We start from the raw sequence: 22,813 nt of genomic DNA on the forward strand, positions 1-22,813 counted from the left end.
GCTGGGCCATGAGTCTCACCCTCTGCAGGATTCTCTGTCTGCCCTGGAGAGCAGCTTCAGTGACAGACTGAGTCACCCTCGCTGTGTGAAGGAGAGGTTTCGCAGGTCTTTCCTTCCTGCTGCTGTCAGACTGTACAATGAACACTGTTAACACTGAACATGTGTCATTCAACTACACCTATGTGCAATACTAATAAGTCACTTTACGGAGATGTTACATTAGAGTCTATTTTTTGTTTATTTTTAAGTCTGGTTTTTTATTTTAATTATTTTAAGCTATTTATCTATAATCTTGTTTTACTGCATGTACCATTTTTCTTCTGTTCTTTAACTGTGCGGTGCAATACTGAAATTTCCCCACTGTGGGACTAATAAAGGCATATCTTATCTTATCTTATCTTATACCTCCAATACTCACTACATCTTCTTAAAATGTATTTAGCACAAATCAGTTGAATTAATACATGGTACTGTTATATACATTTGCCTTTGGGGAAATTGGGACTACTGTGTACAGTACTTGAATAAATGTTTCTATCATTTTGTAAAGATATGTTTTGAAGCATTTCTTTAGCTATACAGTTGTCCCTCACTATATCGCGGTTTGCCTTTCGTTGTCTCCCTGTTTTGTAGATTTTTTTCGTGCAATTTTGCATGCTTTTTTTTCACAGTGTATGAATGTGTATTGTGTTCTGCATCCTGATTGGCTTTTCAAAGGTTGATTTGAAGAAATAAAAACATCAAATTAAGAGATTCGGTGCATTCCTGCAAAATGGGAGAAGTAAACAAGAACTGGATCAATAACATTTCATTTGTGTGACATCATGTGAGGCAGTAAATTGTTACTTTGTTATTGCCACAGGACAAATTTATCTTACTTTTACCACACATAGGCCACTGTACAGCCTATTTTGTAATGAAAGTATGGATGTTGCAATTTTTCAACCTCATATCAGGTTTGTTTATGCAATGTTGTATAATTGGGACTTTTAAATAAATTTTATTGATTATCACTTGCTAAACAAGCTCCAGGTCTTCTGTAGGTCTAAATGCTCATGAATCATTTTCCTTTCTATTATAAATAAAATCCATCCAACCTTTTCTACCAGGTTTTCACTCTCAGCTGCAGGTGAAGGAGTCTTGTTTGTCTGCAGCTTTCAACTCCAACTTTTTCTAGACAGTAAATACAGAACAATAATCAGTGAAAATGCAATATAAAATAAACCACATTAAAAAAAAAAAAAAAAAAAAAAAAAAAAAAAATCCAGTGGCAGGCCGTCGGGGCCAACAAGGCCTTCTCTGCTGGGCTAAACATGCTCAGAAAAGTGAATTTATTTTATTTTCATAAATATGTAAACAAAAATATTCTCTATTCTCTTTATGTCATATTATATCCACTTCGTTGAGTGGCTTCTAATGTTGTTTATTGTGGTAGAATTTTTATCCAATTATATTTTAGCTAGCTTGTATTTTCAGGCAAAGGTCATTTTCAGAGTAAACAGAGCAGGCCCCGCCCACTGTAAGTAGACACAGACACAGTCTGTTTCAACAGCCAATCAGATCTCGATTCTGCATTTCAGGGCCAGCTAGAAGGTCCTGCGCAAACTGGACATGTCCTGTGATTGGATACACATACACATAACGCACTGCCACAGCGTGAAGGCGGCAGTTTGCAAAATGTCAAACTAAACCCAGAGATCCAACCGCTATTGCTGTATTTTTAACCCATAATGGTTAGAGGAGAAGAGATTGATCTGGTTGCAGATTTACTTTTCACACCATTTTCAAGACAGGCCTTTTACGAAAAGCTGGATATTATGAGAAGAGGTCGGCCAGCTAGCTAACCTGTCTCAGCAAGGAAAAGGGTTTGTCATCATTTTCAGATGAGCAACTATGAACAGTACCTGTAGCTCACAACTTCTGAGAAACTCTGCAAATTGTACTGTTGTTGTACGACTGGGTACTTAAAGCTACGGGGCGGACTTGAATGGACCTGCAGCTCAGCGGCACGCAGGGAGACAGAGCTCCACAATGAAAAAGTGACTTTATAATGTTAATAATAATATGGCGCATTGAAGTCACCTCAGTTAAAACTGCACTAAAGTTCGTTCAATCTCAGTTGTGCCACATTTTCAGTTATTTACTGTTGTATAGACTATTGTCAAAAAATGTAATGATGTTTATTTTCAAAGAATAGTTTGTTTTGTTCTTGTCTGGTTGGTGTCTTATATGAAATGGTGACATTGTGCAGTTTATTGACCAGACTTGTTTAAGCTCACATAGCATCATTTTGGTGGATTTTGTTTGGCATCTTTAAATCGCATTTTTATTTTTAACTTTTGACAGTATCTGTGAACTTAGATTCCTACTCTTAGCTGTGAATGCTGTGCTGCTTATTGGTTTAAAATGCTCCTGAAATTAAGTGTTGCTTGACTCGCCTAGATTGAGGTGATGTTGTCATGTGTAAGTGGGACGTCACTGAAGACTCAAGGGTGAAATGCATGACCTGCCACTGTCTAACCTAGAACTAAGTCAGGTCTATACCAGAACTAAATCAGGTCTAAACCAGAACTAAACCTGGTCTAACTCAGGTCTAACTCAGGTCTAAACCAGAACTAAACCAGGACTAAGCTAAGGTCTAAGCCAGGTCTAAATCAGAACTAGACCAGGTCTTCGTCCCAGTATAGTCCCCTCTCTGCCTGTCCTCTTCTGTTCTGTCAGGTGCAGTTGACAGGTGCCTCTCCACAACACCTGTCTGTCATAAACTGACCCTGGCTCTGACTTTGACTTTGGACAAACACAGTTCTGAAACTGTAAAATTCTAAAGTGTAAATTTGAACTGTGAATTTCATTTTATTTGTGAGAATGACGACTAAAACCATTCACTTTATGGTGAACGGGCGCAAGGAGACGGCTGAGTTTGGAGAGGACTGCTCTGACTCTGAGGTCAAAGGTAAAACTCTAAACTCTAAACTTTATTTAGTTGGGCATGTGCTGTTGTTCTGTCTAAATGAGTTCTCACATACGAGGAGAATGACACTAATGTGATGGGTTTAACCTTTTGTTCTGGGTTTGCCATAAATCCTTCAGGTCCTGGACTGTTTCTGGTTTAGACCTGGTTTACTCTTTGATTTATTTCTCATTTAGACCAGTTTTAGTCCTGGTTTAGTCCTGGTTTTGTCCTGGTTTAGTCCTTGTTTAGTCCAGGTTTTGTCCTGGTTTAATGCTGGTTTATCTGTGGTTTAGACTTAGTTTATACCTGGTTTAAATCTGGGTCAGGGTTTAGTCCTTGTTTAGTCTTCATTAGACCTGGTTTAGACCCGGTTTAGATCTGTTTTAGACACAGTCTAGCCTTTGGTTTATTCATGTTCTCATTTAGACCAGTTTTATTCCTGGTTTTGTTCTGGTTTAGTTCTGGTTTAGTCTTGGTTTAGTTCTGGTTTAGTTCTGGTTCAGTTCTGGTTTTGTTGGTTTTCTTTAGAACTGTTCTTTGTTTAGATTTGGTGTTTTGTGACATTGCTGTGGTTACCTTTAGACTTGTTTCTGGCGGCGGCGGAGGTGGGACCAGAGCACATCTTGAAGCTCTTCAGCTCAGATGGACGACTTTTGAAGATCTCAGCCTCACTGCAGCAGAACCTCAAGTGTGCCCCCTACAGGCTGCAGCTGGCATCAGACTCATGTGAGACCAGAGACAGGACTGGACCAGGACTAGACCAGAGACAGGACTAGACTGAGACTGGGGCCATCACTAGATCAGGACTAAACCAGGACTAAACCAGAGACTGAAGCAGGACTAAAGCTGTTGTGGTTCTGATGTTGCAGGTGTTGCCATGCCAACGCAGCTGGGTGCCATGGAGATGAGGCTGCAGCAGCTGGAGCATCGTGTAATGGAGCTGAGCCAGAGTCCAGAACTGCTCCAAGACCTAGAACGAGAGGTGGAGGGCTTCAAGAGAAAACTACAAGTATTTTTAATACTGCTACTACTACTACTACTACTACTACTACTACTACTACTACTACTACTAATCCTTCTACTACTGCTACTATTACTACTTTAGTCCATTGTCGAGTCTTGGTTAATCCTGGTTTTGTCCTGGTTTAGGCCCATTTTAATCCTAAAACCGTTCCTGTTTTGTCTTGATTTAGTCCTGGTTTAGTCCTGGTTCAGACTTCGTTTTGTCTCTTTCAGAGCGTAGAGCACTTAAGCTGGATGGGCTTATTCAGAGATAACACAGAGAAGTTCATTCACAAAACGGGGCCCAGACTGATGAGCGTGCACGAGAAGCCCACGACTGTGCATGGACCTGCTCTGAGCGTGCATGAGGAGCGGCACAGAGTCCGGACTGCGTTTCTCAACATGAGGTTACTCTAACTTTACATTATCAAACTGTCTGCCACTTTGACACATGCACAAAAGTATAAATGTAACGGGTTTGACCCTCTTGTGCTGTCGTAGTTCTCTGCAGGTGAGTGAGGAGGTCCGAGAATACCTCAAGACCCCCATGTTTGATAACTGGTGAGTACGTCCCCTGGACTTAACCAAGGCATCACCAGGACTAAACCAGGACTAAACCAGGACTAAACCAGGACTAAACCAGGACTAAACCGAGACTAAACCAGGACTGAACCAGAACTAAACCAGAAAACAAAGTCCTCTTTCAGTTCTGGTTGACATCCACTCTCTGGTCTCAGTTCTGGTCCTGGTCTCAGCTCTGGTATCTGATTTCCGACCTCTGGTCCTGGTTGAGTCCAGTCTCAGTCCTGGTCTCAGGCCTGGTCTTAGTCCTGGTCTTAGTCCTGGTCAGTGGTTTCTGATCTCTGGTCTCCAGTTTCAGTTCTAGTTGAGTTCTGGTCTCAGATCTCAGTTCCAGTCTCAGTGTTGGCCTTGGGTCCAGTCTTAATCCCGGTGTTGGTCTCTGTAGGCAGTGGGAGGAGCCGGAGATGCTGGTCCTGATTCAGACCATGTTTGAGGATTTGGACTTTGTGTCCGAGTTCCAGATGGAGACCAGAGTCCTTCAAAACTTCCTCTTGGAAGTGCACAGCCACTACAACCACATCGCCTTCCACAACTTCCACCACTGCTTCTGCGTCACCCAGATGGTAACTATATGACTACTACTACTACTGCTAATGCTACAACTACTACTACAACCACATCGCCTCCACAAATTCCACTGCTTCTTCATCACCCAGATGTTAACTATAGTACCACTATTGCTAATAATACTACTAATACAAATACTACTACTACTACTACTACTACTACTACTGCTACTACGCCTTCCCCAACTTCCAACAGTGCTTCTGTGTCACCGAGATGGTAACTATTGTTGTATGCTTAGGCTAGACACTTCACTTACATCTGAATCTGGTGTATGTGTGAATGGAGGGTATCTGACACACAGGGAGGGCATCTGACGCACAAGTAGGCATTAATACACAGGTTAAGCAGTTTTTACAGGTTGGATGTCACTTCCTGTGCTTGCCTTCACTTCCTGCAGATGTATGGTCTAATATGGCTGACTGACCTCAAGACCAAACTAAGCCGAACCGATCTGCTGATCATGTTAACCTCCGCCCTATGCCACGACCTCGACCACCCAGGCTACAACAATGTCTACCAGGTACAGGACTGAACCAGAACTGAACCAGGACTAAAGCAGGGCTAAACCAGAAATTAACCAGGACTAAACTGGGACTAAACCAACACTGAACCAGGACTAATCTAGGTCTAAACCACGTCTAACCCAGTTCTCGTTTCAGATTAATGCTCAGACGGATCTGGCTCTCAGATACAATGACATCTCTCCTTTAGAAAACCATCATTGTGCTGTTGCTTTCAGCATCATCTGCAAGGTAAGACCTGGTTTAGTTAGCCCTGTTTATCCAGGGGCCACTTCAGCTGACCTCTCCACACAGGGGAGCGGCAGCTCTACTCCGAACTCCTCCCATGTGACTATGTCTAAGAGAGCACCCAACCACACTGCGGAGGAAACTCATTTAGCCACATCTTGGAGGTGAAAGAGATCTAAACCAGGACTAAAGCAGGACTAAACTAGGACTAAACCAGGACTGAACCAGGACCAGACCAGGACCAAATCAAAACTTGTGAACAAGACAATGAGAAACTCCTCCACTTAAGGGAGGGACTCTCCACCCACTTGAATAGGGTGGCTTAAAGATCTTGGTTTAGTCCTGGTTTCCTTGTTTTTCAGCCTGACTGTAATATCCTGAAGAACGTGACCTCTGAGCAGTACAAACAGATCCGGGCCGGAATGATCAAGTAAGAAACAATAGACTCATTTTAAATATTCAGATCTGTGAAAAAAATAAACACTTTAAACTGTAAAAATAAACACATTAAACGGTAAAATGCATTTGAATCGCAAATATTTCTAAACTATATTATTGGTGTTTTCAGGTGCATTCTGGCCACAGACATGGCTCGACACAACGAGATCCTCAATAGGTTCAGAGCCATCCAGCCCACGTTTGACTTCACCAATAAGGAGCACAAAGAAGTGGTCTGAACCAGGACTAAGCCAGGACTAAACCAGGACTAAACCAGGACCAAACCAAGACTAACCCATGACTAAACCACAACTAGAACAAGAATAGAACAGAATTAAACCAGAACTGAACCAGGATTAAACCAAGACCAAGTCAAGACTAAGCCAGGACTAAACAAAGACTAAAACAGGACTAAACTAGGACTACACTAGGACTAAACTAGGACTGAAACAGGACTAAACCAGGACCAAACCAAGACTAAATCGGGGCTAAAACAGGACTACGACAAGAATAGAACAGGACTAAACCAGGCCTAAACCAGGACTAAACCAGGCGTAAACCAGAACTAACCAAATCAAATCCACTTTTAAAGCTCTGATAAATGTCTTTCATTATATTTATATTTTGAGATGTATTTTATTGTAAATACAGTTTTCTGTTTTCAGCTGATGAAGATCATGGTGAAAGTGAGCGACATCTCAAATGAAGCTCGGCCCATGTCTGTGGCTGAACCTTGGTTAGACTGCCTCCTCCAAGAGTTCTTCAACCAGGTGCCTTCAGAACTGCTCCTTTCTGCTCCTCTCAGCTCCTCTGGCTCTGCTCCTCTAGCTCTGCTCCTCTGGCTCTGCTCCTCTGGCTCTGCTCCTCTGGCTCTGCTCCTCTGGCTCTGCTCCTCTGTCTCCGCTCCTCTGTCTCCGCTCCTCTAGCTCTGCTCCTCTGGTTCTGCTCCTCTTGTTGTGTCATGTTTTGTGTACTTTCAGAGCGACACAGAGAAGCTTCGTGGGTTGCCAGTGACTCCGTTCATGGACAGAGACAAAGTTTCAAAGCCGTCGTCTCAAACAAACTTCATCAGATTCGTCCTTCTGCCTCTTTTCACAGAGCTCACCAAACTCTTCCCCTGTCTCGAGGTAAACAGGGACTGGGTTAGTTTAAACTTTTTTTTAAAATACACTATATACTACTATTACTACTACACATACTACTACTACTACTCTACTATTACTACTACTACTACCGATAGTACTGCTAACTATTACTACTTCTACTACTGTACTACTACTACTAATGGCTACTAACATTACTACTAGTGCTAACTACTACTTCTGATACTACTAGGGCTGCTACTACTACTACTACTACTAATGCACAATAAAAAATGCTTGGCTAAAAATAACCCAACCTATGTAAAGTTCTAACCCAGCGCTGGGTCACTCTTGGACCAACACAACTTTTGGGTTATTTCTTCTACCTAACTGTGGGTTAGTACTCTGTAGTATTGGTATCTGCAGGGTTAATTCTACCAATTACAAGGCTCATAATGACCACCAAAGTGCTTTTTAAGAAACATTTATTTTGAAATGAAACATTTATTTTTTACTAATACTTTATTTTGAAATCAATAATTGCATTTAACACATGTCACATAATTAACAGCAACACATCATTGATTCAGCAGTAAAATGATCATTGCACTGTCTGTGGTGTTGAACCTGGTGAACAGACAGACACTTTGAGAGGTGAGACCCATTTCGTTGGGTTGACGTCTGGGTTGAGCAGGCAAAAGGCGGGAAAATGTCTGTTATTTTGTTTCATTAGAAATGACCCAACTATGATCCAACCTGTTGACCCAGTGTTTGGGTTAAACAATAAAACCCAACTCTGTGAAAATAACCTAAAAAAGTACTACTATTATTATTACTGCTACTTCTATTGCTAGTTCTACTACTACTATTACTGCTACTACTATTACGACGACTGCAACTACTACTACTACTACTACTGTTCCTTGTTTTTTCCCACAGCAGCACATTTTGGAGCCTGTGCGTCGTGCTCTGGAATATTACAGAGAACTTGAGAAGAATGCAGCGGATCTACAGAGCTCAACACAGACCAAAACCTAAAATTATCACAATATTAAAGCCACGCTACGCAACTTTTTAGACTCAAGTAAAAGCATGTATTTTTGGTTTTGTGGTTGTTCATTTTGACTGTGTTGTGTGAAAAACATGTGTCCTTTCTGTGAGTGGGCTTGCATCTCCACAAACCTGACTCTTTGACCTCGAGGAGGAACTCTTCTTGTTTGTTTCCATGGAAATGTTGTTTGTTTGGCTATAGTCATCCACAGTATAACATAAAAGTGTATCTATCTCCTTGGAGGATATTCCGAAGTATGGTTTTAAATTTGCATTTCCATGGAATCAAGGAGGTGACATGCCACCTCCAGAAAGTTGCACACTGTAGGTTTAAATAGCTTTAAAAATTTGAACTTCTGTGCTTTTTGCTCCCCACCTTCAGAACTTACTTAAAATACAACTACAGGAACTAACAGTACTTTTACTTCATACAGTTTTTACTTGGATTTATGAACAGGATAACTAAAGGGGGAATGAAGCAGTAAAACCCAAATCAAACTAATATTACAGATAAGTACATGTTCAACTGATTTTCATCGTAAAAATATTTCAAAATAAAAGACATTTCACAATAAAAGTTCAGTTTGTTCCTTCATTTATTCATTCAGTCTGTACCAAAGTGCATCATTCATTTAGCGATAAATATTTGACAAAAACATCTGTGACACTTAAATCCTCTATTTACATCAGAATTTTACATTTAAATAAAACAGGAGCAACATTCACAAAGAATATGGCAAAATTAGAAATGTCCAAATCTGATTTTTTTTCAAAGAGGGAGTATTACACGTCTATGTGGTATTGAAGAAGGGCTATTTTACTTGTATGGGGTATTATCTACTGCTATCACATAATATACTGAGATATACAGAGATATTAACGGAGTAAAAGCCAAAAGTAAAATCTGTCAACTGGACAAAAAGCTGTAGGAGTGAAGATATTTCTCTGCTCATCCAACCCGTTTCTTCAGTTATGGTCACATTGCTGGTGGACACTGTCTTATACACTGCGCCTGCCCAAAAAAAAAGTCACCACCTGGATTTAACTAAGCAAATAGGTTTGGGGCTGCTGTTGGTAAGGTTTAGATTCAGCAACAGTCTGTGCTCAGAGAATGAGGTCAGCTGGCACCTGAATATACTGAATGACCAGGTTATTCCATCAATGTATTTTTTTCTTCCCTGATGGCACGGGCATATTCCAAGATGACAATGCCAGGATTCATCGGGCTCAAATTCTGAAAGAGTGGTTCAGGGAGCATGAGACATCATTTTCACACATGGATTGTCCACTACAGAGTCCAGACCTTAACCCCATTGAGAATCTTTGGGATGTGCTGGAGAAGGCTTTGTGCAGCGGTCAGACTCTACCATCATCAATGCAACATCTTGGTGAAAAATGTATGCAACACTGGATGGAAATAAATCTTGTGACATTGCAGAAGCTTATCGAAACAATGCCAGTGAACGCATGCTGTGATCAAAGCCAAAGGTGGAACAACCAAATATTAGAGTGTGTGACTTTTTTTTATAACCTCATCCTCAGCCCCAAAGCAAACAAAGGAAACAAAGAACAATAGAGCTAGCCAGGATGCCAATAGGTGTGAAAGCAGCCACTAAGAGCTAAATGAATATGCTCAGTATGACTTAAGAACAGTGCACACTTAGTGTAGCTCAATAGCCTACATACAGAAAACAAGTGTAGTTAGCTCCTCTCTTCAGACAGGTATAAGGCAGTGTCCAACAGTAATCTGACCAGAACTGAAGAAGCGGCTTGGACGAGCAGCCAAACATCTTCACTCCTACAACTGTTTGTCCAGTTGACAAATTTTACTTTTGGCTTTTACTATGGATCAGACCTGGATGACTGAGGGATTACACAATGTATTAACATGTTTTATAAGTTTCACTTCCTTTCTTTGCTCCCTGCTCTAAGTCACTCCCCCTTTCAAAGCACTATTGCAACACCATCAGCATGCATCCCAATGAAACTACTGCACATCTTGTGTATTGTTTTGTGCCAAGTTATATTTATGGAGAACTGTAGTGTGGGAGGATGGGTAATGTAGGCTTGTGGGCGGAGCCTTGTACAGAATTGTACAGCTAACTCTAAGGAGGGTTGGAACAGGCCCAGAAGAGATTGCTAAAATACTCAAACATGCATGGATGGCATGTTCTTGATGAGGAAACAATATTATGAAAAAAGCTAAAAAAAAAAAAAATCTATTTTATATGATAACATTTTAATCTCCACACCACAGTTTTAAGTTAAAATCCAAAATTGAAAGCACCTTTTCTAAATATTTGGCATAAAAGTCAGATTGGGACATTTCTTAAACAGATGTGGCAAAATTCGGCAAAACTCAAAGTGCTTTTCTGTTCATGATCTCTAGTGTTAGTCTGCATCTGGTCCCTTATTTTTACACGTGAAACAAGATTATTTGAAACCAACAGGAACTTTCACATTTGAGCTTCAGTTTCACGTTATTTTTGTTTTTGCCCCATTTGTGAGGCAGTCAGTTTGGTTAATTCAAGTCTCTCTTGTTGAAAACCTAAAATGGCAAAGCTTATGCAGTCAAATTGTTTATAAGAACTGATTTTATAAAATGCTCTTTCCTATTTTGAATTTGTTTATGTTTGAAAAACATTGTCAGTGTGCAGTCCTTCCGTTTTGGGTTAAAAGCTCCTGTATTCTGCAGTATTCAGACTTAAGGATTACTGAGACATGTAGTTCCAGGGATGTTTTTGACACTACATTATGAGAGAGCTAAAGCCCCACTGCGTAAATTTTCATCACATTAGAACAGGGTTACAGAGAGGAAAGACACTTTAGCAGAATATAGAAGCTTTAAGTCAAATTAGCAGCAAATCAAAATGGTCTTTATAAGTGATTTAAGTCCTGGTTCAGTCCTGGTTCAGTCCTGGTTCAGTCCTGGTTCAGTTGAACATGATGGATTCTGGGTCCTGGTTCATCATCTGGGCCATGTGACGGAGGACATCTTTCTTTGTGATGATTCCCAACAGACGTCTGAAACAAGAAACTATAAGTTTAGTCCTGTTCAGATTGGTTTAGTCCTGGGTCAGTTGTGGGTCAGTAGTGGGTCAGTCCTGGGTCAGTTGTGGGCAGTCATGGGTCAGTCCTGCTTTAGTCCTGCTTCAGTCCTGCTTTAGTCCTGCTTTAGTCCTGCTTTAGTCCTGCTTTAGTCTCTGACTCTGTCCTGTTTTATCCCTGTTTCAGTCCTGCTTTAGTTTCTGTTTCATTCCTGTTTCATTCCTGTTTCATTCCTGTTTCAGTCCTGTTTCAGTCCTGTTTCAGTCCTGTTTCAGTCCTGTTTCAGTCCTGTTTCAGTCCTGTTACCCGCTCCTGGTGACTAGACACTGTCTGAGTCCAAGCTTCCTGAAGATGTCCACCACAGTCTCCATAGGTGTGTGGTCTGTGACCGTGAAGGGGCTCAGGTTGAGGATGCGGCGCAGTTTGAGAGGTTGAGGGTTCGATGCCGGTAGCAGAGGAGCATCTTCAGTGAAATACACCACAGAGCTGCTTACCACTCCATCCTGTTTCTGACGAGCGCTCTCTGAGGAGGAGGAGGAGAGACAAGAGAGTGAGAAAACAAAATACGTCCAAAAACTCAAATACAAGACTAAACCAGGACTAAACCACATCCAATCCTGTGCTAAAATAGGGTTAGAATCAGGACTGCACTAAGATACTAAGTATTAGTAACAGTACAGATCTTCCAGAGGTCCCTTCAATCAGTCAAACCAGGACCAAACCTGGACTAAACCAGAGACTAAACCAAGACTAAAAGTAGTACTACATCGAGACCAAACCAGGACTAAAAAAATTAATTGATTGTAGTAGTAGCAATTAACCATTTAAACCCAAATGCAATATGTCACAGTTAAAAGTCCTCAAAATGGCACCTGTAACAGTAATACAGTATAGTGGCACATACTGATGGCGAGTTTGAGGTCTCTGCACTGTGAAAAGTCCTCAAAAATGGCACGTCTAACAGTAGTACAACATAGTGCTGCAATCTGATAGTTTAAGTAATTGACCATTTAAACCCAAATATGAGATTTTTTGAGTAGTGAAGTCTTCAAAATGGTGGCTTTAACAGTAGTATAGTATAGAGACACATAATGATGGTGACCATGAGTGAATGCAGTATAGTGTGATTCATATGTGCAGTAGTAGTAATTGACCATTTACAATCAAATATGAAATCTTTTGAGCTGAGAAAAGTTCTCAAAATGGCACCTCTAACAGGAAACTGAGTATAGTGTGATTCATACTCATAATTTTTAAACCCATATGGCCCGTCTAACAGTAGTACAGTATTGTTTGGTATTGGTGGTGAGCGTGATGTCTTTGCATTGTATAAAGTTCTGAAAATGGCAGCTATAGCAGTCTTAACAGTATAGTGACACATACTGATGGCAAGTGTGAGATCCCGACGTTGCACAAAGCCGATGAGCCTCTCAGACTCTCTGGACACAACCACAGGAAAACCGTTATAATCCGTGTCTTTGATGAGCGCTTCCACGTCCTCCACTGTGGTACTGTCCTGTGTAAGCACCGCCAGAGGAGGGTCACTCCTCCTGGGCCGCATCACGTCTGCTGCCAGGGTCCTACGGAAGAGAGACAGGGGTCAGTGTGTCAGATGTGTCTCTCTGGGGTCTTATTCTGTGTCAAAACTGCTAACCCAGTAGCAGTACATCCATGTTCAGGTAGAGTAGTAATAGGATTTGTAGTAGTATTTGTAGTACCTGTAAGTAAACTCATTTCATACACTGAAGTGGAAGTACAGTAGTAGTAGTAGTAGTAGTAGTAGTAGCAGCAGTAGTAGTAGTAGCAGTAGTACCAGTAGTAGTATTATTCGTAGTGGTACTTGTTGTAGTATCTGTGAGTAAACTCTTCTTGTACATTGAGGTAGGGGTACAGAAGTAGTAGTAGCTGTAGCAACAGTAGTAATATTTATAGTTCTGTTAATTTGTAGTATTTGTGAGTAAACCCGTGGCATACATGGAGGTAGGAGTAGAGTAGTAGCAGTAATTTGTAGTAGCAGTAGTAGTATCAGTAGTAGTAGTATTTATAGTATGTGTATTACCTGTGAGTAAACTCGTCGCGTACATCGAGGTAAGGATACCCGTTGAGTTGGATGTGACTCTCATAGATTCCTTCTTTCCCAAAAGCGTCGGCGACCCATTTACTGGTGACTGCAGCCGCCATAAGAGGAACAATGTACTCGAGTCCTCCGGTCAGCTCAAACATGATGACCACGAGAGACACGGTCATACGGGTCACTCCACCTACACGAGAGAAAGGGGGGGTGAAGTTGAAGTTCTGAAAGTTGATTTTGAAAAACATATTTTTTAATAGCTAAATAAAACTGAATTGGAATTCTGATCAATACAATAAAAAAAATCACTGGGTTAAACCTGCCAGGCTCGACCCATCTCCAGAGAGCCTGGAGGAAACCCATCCAGACACAGGGAGAACATGCAAACTCCATGCAGTGCATAGTGTAGTTGTTCTGTCCTTACCCAAACATGCAGCTGCCCCCACCAATGCCGTAGAGTTCGGGCATCTGTGTGTACAGTATAGACTGTATATATAAATGGACATATCTAAGCTGCTAGCCACCACGTTCCAAACAAGAAGTGAGCATGGGACTGCCCCCTGCAAAGCCAGCAGGAATGGTGGGAAGGGGCGTTACCTTAAACAGCCTCGCTCCTGATTGGCTCTTTGGAATTATCTATGGAAGTATCATAGCAACCATTTATGAAACTTGGCTCCAAAATTAGCTGCTATAACTGCTAACCTCGAAGAGCTTAATTTGGAGTTCAATGCTGTGGGTGACGTTGCACTCACTTTATATAGTCTATGGTGTATGGTCTGGTTTGTCAGTACTATACAGTTAATATAGTTTTTTTCATACCTAAACATGCGGCGGCCCCCACCATAGCATAGAGCCCGGGTGTCACGCAGTCTGCTCCGGGGCGACACCAGCTCCTGAAGATGATCCAGTCGTGATGGTGATAGGCCATCTGCTCCACGGCGATGCCCACGATACGTCCAGCAATAGCACCCACTGCCATGCTAGGGATGAACAGGCCAGAGGGGATCTGAGAGGGGAGGGAGGAGAAGGAGGGAGAAGGAGGGAAAAGGAGGGAGGAGGAAGGGATGAAAAGGGAGGAGGAGGGAGGGGGTGAATAGCTAGGTTTGACATAGCATCACAACTTTCAAAAAACAGAATTCTCAGGTGTAATTTGTTGTGTAACCGTCAGTTGTTGACCTGGTTTATGGTTAATATATCTGCAATTACTGATCCTATTCAAAGTTCAACATCATCGACAATCGTAAAAATTCTCTGTCTAGCAGTTTCTTGATCTGATTCAAAGGTCAGAGGTTCGATTCACACTCTCGACATAATCATCCCTGGCAGACTGGTCAGATCCACTGACCCACAGGTTGGTGGTTCAATTGTAGCTCCCACAGATGAACACTATCATTGTGCCCTTGAGCAAGACACTTCACCCACCCACCTCACCTCCAGTGTCTGCGTACACTTGTGTATGAGTGTGTGTGTGTGTGGTTCCTTGATGTAAAGTGCTTTGAGCCTTGAGGTTGGAAAAGAGCTATATAAATATGGCCATTTTAGTTGCAGCCATAGACTGTATAAAGAAGTGGACTAAGTGAGTGTGACGTCACCCACAGCGTTCGGCTGCAGATGAAGCTCATTAAGGCTAAGGCTGTCTATTTATATATACAGTCTATGGATCATACCTTCATGCCAAAGGTGAAGATGGTGATGAGGATCTTGAATGCCAGGGCGAGCGTGAGTTGCCAGAGGGCAGCATACACCCCGGGACCTGCTGGCCTGTCGGGGATGTCGTCCACCGGGCGAGTTGTGTTGTTGCTATTGATGTAGTCGCAGAGCTGAGACGACTCCAGAGCCCCACAGTCATTAAACAGCTCAGAGATCAGCTGAGAGGTCGAACGACGCGTGTACGGGTTTGGATAGGCAAGAAGAGCAGTGAGGCCAGTGACCACCAAAACCTGAGGAGACAAGAAACTAACACTAAACCAGGACTAAACCAGAACTGAACTAGAACTGTACCAGGACTAAACCAGGACTCTTACCTCTATAACTGGATACTTCCCGAGGAGTGTTGTTTTGCGGCGTCGGCACCAGGCGATGTTGGCCCTGATGAAGAGTGCCCCCCAGAGGCCCCCAAACACCCCGAGCAGAATGAAGGGCAGGAGCTCGGCCATGTACCAGGGCGTGTGGTACTCCACATAGAACAGCACCAAACGACTGTTTCCAAACGGATTTATGGAGCGCAGTGTGAAGGCAGCCACCAGCGCAGCAAAGAAGGATCGCCACAGAGTCTTCAGAGGGAAGTAATAACTCACCTGGATCACAGACAGGAGATTTTAACAGACTGCTAACCTGCTAGATGCTGTGTTTCAAACAAGAAGTGTGCATGGGCACAATTTAGCCCGTTTAGCTCCAGTTCACTTTCTATTGAAAATCTCTCTCTGTAACTGCTACTCTCAGAATTGCCATTTTGGTCTGAATATGTTGGTATTAACCTTGAGAAGAAGGTTACCTGTATTTTTATGTCACTAATTGTCCCTTGTCAAGATATGAACATTAATAACAGACTCCCCTCTAGTGTTAGCAACAGGTTTGATTGACAGCGTTGCTAAGGAAGCAGTATTACTTTCAACAGCCTTACTTCGGAGTCGCTCTTTAGCCACTCTCTGATACTCCCATAAATAGTAGTTTTTGCATGAACTCCCCCTGCAGGTGTCGCTTTGGGTCAGATACACAGAGATACGGAATAGTTTTGAGAGCTTTTGCCACTCCCCCTTTTTAGTCGACTAATCGATCAGCAGGATATGCAGCCCTTGTAATATATAAATCTGAAAACAGAGATGATTGGGAGTCAAAACAGGGCCATACTTCTTCTAAACTGAACAGCACTCCTCCGATGGGTGCTCCAAAGGCCACAGACACTCCGGCTGCCGCTGCTGCTGATAACACCTAGAGAAATGGGACAAAAAAACAGGCAATATTACAACTACTGCTACTTCTACTACCAGCCGATTATTTGTTCCTCCCCCACTCTCCTTCTCCTCTTCCCGTCATTCCTCTCCCGCTCTCTCCTTTACAGCTCTCCTCTTCCCTTTGTTCCTGCTGTTTCCTCACCTCTCGTCTCTTCCCCTCGTTCTTGCTGTACTTGGAGAACAGGGAACAGAAGAGATTTCCGCAGCAGCAGGCGACATGCACTAAGGGGCCCTCTTTGCCCAGGCTGAGGCCGGAGGACACAGCGAGCACGAGGGTCACTGTCTTTATCAGGAGAGTCCACTTCCCCAAATACCCCCGAATAATGAACCCACTCAAGATTGTCTTAATCTGAGGAGAGACAAAACAAGGACAGATTAGAGTTTAAACTAGTACTGAAGCAACATACTCATTTGAGCAGGTACTAATACTAAAAAAGTCTCATTCATGGGACAGAAATGAACCTTTCCTGAATAGATTTAGAATGATTTTGAGCTGTTTCAGAATAATAATAAGTATAAGTATAAGTAGCCCTGTCTGGATAACAAATTTTAAAGTGAGAAGTAACTATAAACAATAAACAATAGTATTGAAACCAAACCATAAAGCAGGATTATCCCCAAAATGTTTTCTAAATGTACAATATTGTTAAAAAAATCTGAACTGCAATGAATAAACAACAGAACTATGTAATTAGTTTGTGTCTATAATGAGTCATAGAAGTTCATAATTCAGTCTTCTACAGCTCAAATCTCATTGTAGTGCAAAAAAATAAGTTCACCGCTAATACAAAGAAAACATACCCACGATACATACTGACCCCCAAAAATGATTGTTAATTCGATATAGTCATTACTGTGATCTTTAGGTCTACAGGGGCCTGTATAACTCTTTGGGAGATTCACTGTTGGAAGAAATACCCCATGAACATCACATGAAAGTTGTATTAATATAAAATTTCCTGATGTAGTTTTCTGACCTCAGGGATTCCGGAGCCGCAGGCGTAGGGGGCGAACACTCGGACCAGAGACACAGCCAGGAAAGAGAAGAAGAGAGCCCACAGCGTGTACAGGAAGTAGTTCAGGACGTACGCTCCAGCTCCCTTCAAAATAAAACAGCAGTATATAATACTAAATACCTGCATTAAAGAGGGGGTATTTTACTTCTGTGAGGTATTAACTGCTAACACATAACACATTTAGGTCACAATGTTACCTTTCATTGTTTGATAAATGCTATATTTCGTATTAACATAATACAAAAAACATATGAACATATTTTAACTTTATAAGTTATAACTTTCATTTTTGATGGCCTAAGCCCCTCCTCCCTTTGCTCTCTGTGCTAAGTCACTCCCCCTTCAGAGTAACATCACAACACAATCAGCATGCATCTGGCTAGTGAAACTACTGCATATCACATCAGGTTTGTCAAGTTGTTTGTTTTGTATCATTCTTTTGTATATTTATGGAGAACTGTCATGTGGGAGCATGGATGTAGGCTTTTGGATGGAGCCTTGTACAGGATTGTACTACAGCCATTAGTCTTTTATTATAGCGGTCTCTCACTTCAGCGCTCCCAGTCATGAGCTCCGCCCACTTCTTCCACTCAGGGCACTTGTCACGGTCGGCAAAGGTCGTCTGATTGGATGTCCAGCAGCACTGTTCATGACTGTACCAGAACGCAGAGAGACACACGCCCTCTTTAAGGTCCGTCATCCAGTCTACAGCCAAGTCTATGACACCAGCAAGAGAACCTAAAGAGAGACCAGGGAGAGACCAGGGTTAAAGCGGGTTTGGACCAGGATCAGAGAGACAGATTCCCACTTTAAGGTCGGTCATCCAGTTTGCAGCCAAGTCTATGACAAGCAAGAGAACTTAAAAGAGACTAGGGTTAGACCAGGCTTAGACCGGGTTTAGATCAGAACGCAGAGAAACACATGCACTCTTTAAGGTCTGTCATCCAGTCCAAAGCCAGGTCTATGATAGCAGCAAGAAAACCTAAAGAGAGACCGAGGTTAGACCAGGGTTAGACTGGGTTTAGACCAGGTTTAGACCAGGTTTAGAACAGGTTTAGACCAGGTTTAAACCGGGTTTAGATCAGAACGCAGAGAGACACATGCCCTCTTTAAGGTCTGTCATTCAGGTCCATCACGGCAGCAAGAAGGTCTTAAGACCAGGTAGACTGAGTTTTGGCCAGAACGCAGAGAGTCAGGCACCCTCTTTAAGGTCTGTCTTTAAGGTCATCCAGTTTATAGCGAGCCTAAAGAGAGACAAGGTTTAGACCAGAGTCAGAGAGCCAAGGGGGACAGGGTTAGATCATAGTCTGTATCTTTGGACATATTTGGCCCATTAACCGCATTGCAAATAGGAAGTTAGCATAGGTGCACTTCAGCTCCATTGACTGTGGTTCCAACTGAAAAATTGTCGCCCTCTCTCTGTAACTGCTGCTGTCTCTGATCTAGTCCCTGGTTTAGTCCCTAGTTTAATCCTGGTTTAGTTCTGACCTGATAACAGTCCTATGAGCAGCATCACGACCCATCCCGACCAGGCGTCCAGTAAACTCTTGATCAGCTCCCACAGCGACTCCTTACTCTTACTGGTGATCTGCAGAAATACAAAACACTCAGATGCCCTCCCAGTCAATCAGAAGCCCTCCCGTTTGCCTGTGTGTCAGATGCCTTTCCGATGCCCTCCCATCTTCCTGTATCCCTGTGTGTCAGATGCGCTGGTCCTGGTTCAGTCCTAGTTTAGTCCTTGTTTAGATGTGCTTTAGTCCTAGCTCAGTCCTGGTTTAGTCCTTTTTTGTCCTGGTTTAGTCCTGGTCACATTTCTGGACATACTGTGTGTCAGATGTCATTTCCATGCACCACATGCCCCCGAGCGTTACATGCCCTCCCTGTGCATCAGATGCCCTCCCAGACCTTGCGGTGTCGGTCTGTGTCTCTGGACTTCTCTCTGAGCCAGTCGATGGTGTGGAAATCTTCATACGTTGCGACATCGGGGAAAGGTTCATCCAAAAAGTCCATGAGATTCCCGGCTCCGTTCATCTCTTCAGTCACCACGGAACTGCCACTCGCTGCTGTCAAGGAACACAGGAATTACATAAAAATGTGTTTAGTTTATTAAGTTAATTGTAAGGTTGTCAAAAGTATGGAAAATCAGATAATCAGATAAATACTAATCAATACTAAAACTAGCATTGAAACTAGATACTCATTTGAACAAGTAGAAAGTCCCATTCACAAGACAGAAAGAAACCTTTTCTGATTAGCTTTAGAATGACCTTGAGCAGTATAGAACCTACCTGGACACTGAGTGATTACACAGATATAAGGCCACATGGGAATATAAAAGAAAGTACTAGCATTTAACGTTGAAAATCACAATCTATTGTCTAAAGAAAGATTGTTTTTTCTTTTTGTAACACAGATCTCAATGTCTGTTTTGATACCAAGAAATGTCACCTAAAATCTAAATAGCCTTTTTGTCTGTCACTTCTCATAATAATTGGAACTGTATCATTGTTTGTGTTTGTGTATTATAAAGAAAATGTATGATTATTATGAGTATTATGATGTTGATGATGATGATGATTATTATTATTATTATGTTACCAATTCAAACAGTGTGATAATAACATGAGATAAAAACATTTACTCTGCTGTAATTACATTTATTATGAGGTGAATAAACATGACTACCAGTTAAAGTAACCAAGGTGTGACCAGGAAGAAGGCCTGCTGCTCTTAGCTGTTCTAACACTATCTGCCAAAAAAAAAAATATTAACAAAAGAAACAAAGGAGTAATGGAAGGAGAGGGAGGGGAGAAAAAGGGATTACATTAAATAGAAGATATTATTAAGAAGATATTATTATTAAGATAAGGAAATGAAAGAAAAAAAATAGAAGCTTACTCAATTATTTTTTCCCTTTTTTCCCCCAAATTTTCCACCCTTCCCCTCTTATTTCATTTTTTAAAGTTTTATTACTTACCTACCCAGACACACACAGACACACACAAGCACTCCTTGTTCCCTCAAGTCAAAACGTCCAATGTCTTTTATTGTTTTTGCTGTCTTTAATAATAATAATAATAACAACAATGAAAAATATGGCTATCAATTAATCTTAGCATCCAACATTTTTATACAACAGAGAATAAGCTAATTAGCAGTGGAAGATAACTGTACTTTCTACTCCACTACATTTTTGAACTGGATTGAAAAGTAAAAATTACTTTTCATATGATCTGAGGGGTTATTTTTTTACCATGTTCGTTTTGACATCCTTTCGAGACTAATGACTAAAGTTTTCGAGTTCAATCTTCAGCTTTGAGCAAAAATAAATAAATACACAAAATTCATAAGAAGAATTTAAAAACCGATTCATCTTGCAACTGTTTACCAAAATATGTATCACTTTTAATCAATATCACCACAGTTAACACTTTCAAAAATGAACAAAAAAGTACATTTTAAAACATGTACTTAAATACTTTTATTTAAGTAGATTTTTTCATGGGATACTTTTAGTTGAGTGACTTTTTATTTCTGTATCTGTACTTTTCCTTAAGTAACTAAATTGAGTACTTCATCCACTACTGAAACTAATATAGTATACGGTAAAAAATATAGTCCTCTAGCTGTATTTATTATCTGAATATTATCCGATTTTTGGAGCTAAAAGATTATAAAAATGAAATTCAAATAGCAAAACCATCAGATTTCTTTCTGATCATGTTCCCTCTGATTACACACATCAAATAGTGAAGTTTCAAGACATTTTAAAGGTCTACAAATCTGATTTGACAATACCTCCTGCCTATGGTTTAGTTTGCTTTGATTTTGAATGGTCCTAAATGTGGCCCTTGTTTAGTCAAATATAACACTGTAATTAAACCAATAATATATTTAAATGTATCAATCATGTGTCTTCTCTTCCATTATTGTAGAAACTTTCTGTCTCGTTAGTATTTATGTCACGGCTTCTTGTTTAACCGCAGTAAAACGAGAATAAACCAAAGAAAATAAACAAATTTTAAACAAGCAATTTAATGTCTTTATTTTGATTTCCCAACGCCGCATTGTCACGTAAACGCCTCTTTGTGCACAGTCTAAAATAACACGCCCTTTAAATCTGCACTCACACTGCATTTTCACATTTATAAGCCTCTAAATTCACTTATTAAAATGTTAAATATAATAATGCATAAACCTCATTCTAACGAACCGCAGCAGGGACATGTTCGCGTTAGCCGAACAAGCTAACTAGCATATCAGATGTTTCTCACCTTCTCCCGGCTCCATCTTTACGTTTAAAGATGTGGGGGTTTTTGGGGGGTCTTCTGGGCTTTAAATTCACACGTTCGCTGAGTCTTCTTTCATTTTATCCGCGGTTTAAGCAGAAAACGCGTTTGATTGTACAGAAAAAAGCAGCAGCGTCAGAGAGGCTACAGTCTGCTACTCTCAGGACTACAGAACACCGGACTACAGGACTACAAACATGGCGCCGGGTCTCTGCTCCTCCAACGGTGTTGACCCATGGTGTGAATGGTTGTGACGGGACCTTCTCGCAGGGGGTAGTAAACACGCCCCGACATGGCAGTGAGTGGTGTCAGAAATTAGAACTCAACGATCTCTAATTGTCACAAAAGACCGCGAGAAAAAATAATGAAAGATGACTCAGTAGCGCCACCTCAAACTTTGATTTTCATGGGGCCAATGGGAGCCCGACTCGGAAAAAAGTCAACGTAAAAATCTGAAACTCACATCACAAAATAGAACATGTCAGGACATGACAAAAATGATATTATGGCCCCGCCCTAAAATGTACAGGAAGTCGGCCATATTGGATCAAACCCGGGAATGACAAAAGTGCACACCCTCGCATTCAGGACATTTTCTCGCACAGCTTTCATCACAAACACTTCAAATTTGGCCAAATCCCACTAAACCCATGTGTGATTAAAGATTATCAATTACATTTTGATTATGACTTTGGGTGTGGTCAGGGTGAATTTTCAACAAAATCGCAAATTTTGGAAAATTTCAAAAAATATTTCTCTTTCACACATTTTTTGTTGGGAAAACGCTAATACAGCGGTTATGCACATTTGTGAGCTGAATGCAATGATATGCAAATCAAGGCACTCTCTCACAAAATGGCTCTCTAGCGCCCTCTTCAAATTTCATTTTCATAAATTCATAGAAGACAATCGATTTGTCGTGGACGTGTGAAAAAATTCACAGGGGCCTTATTTGTGATGGGGCACAATGTGAGAAAGTCACATGACTGTAGCTGTTACGGTTTAGGAGAAA

The 22,813-nt window shown here is 41.3% G+C and overlaps 2 protein-coding genes across 2 annotated transcripts; one reads left to right on the forward strand and one right to left on the reverse strand.

Moving 5' to 3' along the window:
* The first annotated feature begins 2,865 nt into the window (after positions 1–2,865).
* Positions 2,866–8,411, forward strand: LOC117381186 (high affinity cGMP-specific 3',5'-cyclic phosphodiesterase 9A-like). The gene is made up of 13 exons (XM_033978089.1): positions 2,866–2,953; positions 3,536–3,679; positions 3,823–3,962; positions 4,190–4,362; positions 4,457–4,516; positions 4,923–5,100; positions 5,502–5,624; positions 5,764–5,856; positions 6,216–6,283; positions 6,422–6,524; positions 6,957–7,061; positions 7,272–7,418; positions 8,313–8,411. The coding sequence occupies exons 1-13, from the start codon at positions 2,866–2,868 to the stop codon at positions 8,409–8,411; spliced, it is 1,521 nt and encodes a 506-aa protein (XP_033833980.1).
* Positions 8,412–9,003: 592 nt separating this feature from the next.
* On the reverse strand, positions 9,004–21,983 carry LOC117381684 (H(+)/Cl(-) exchange transporter 4). Its single transcript, XM_033978684.2, has 14 exons — positions 21,787–21,983; positions 19,418–19,575; positions 19,001–19,100; positions 18,063–18,250; positions 17,474–17,596; positions 16,639–16,845; positions 16,393–16,473; positions 15,567–15,839; positions 15,210–15,482; positions 14,362–14,548; positions 13,531–13,732; positions 12,855–13,051; positions 11,778–11,994; positions 9,004–11,447 (listed from the first exon to the last, which is right to left on the reverse strand). The coding sequence occupies exons 1-14, from the start codon at positions 21,800–21,802 to the stop codon at positions 11,357–11,359; spliced, it is 2,313 nt and encodes a 770-aa protein (XP_033834575.1). The 5' UTR covers positions 21,803–21,983; the 3' UTR covers positions 9,004–11,356.
* Between the last annotated feature and the right edge of the window lie 830 nt (positions 21,984–22,813).

Source organism: Periophthalmus magnuspinnatus, chromosome 2, assembly GCF_009829125.3.
Source record: "Periophthalmus magnuspinnatus isolate fPerMag1 chromosome 2, fPerMag1.2.pri, whole genome shotgun sequence".
Classification (NCBI taxonomy): domain Eukaryota; kingdom Metazoa; phylum Chordata; class Actinopteri; order Gobiiformes; family Gobiidae; genus Periophthalmus; species Periophthalmus magnuspinnatus.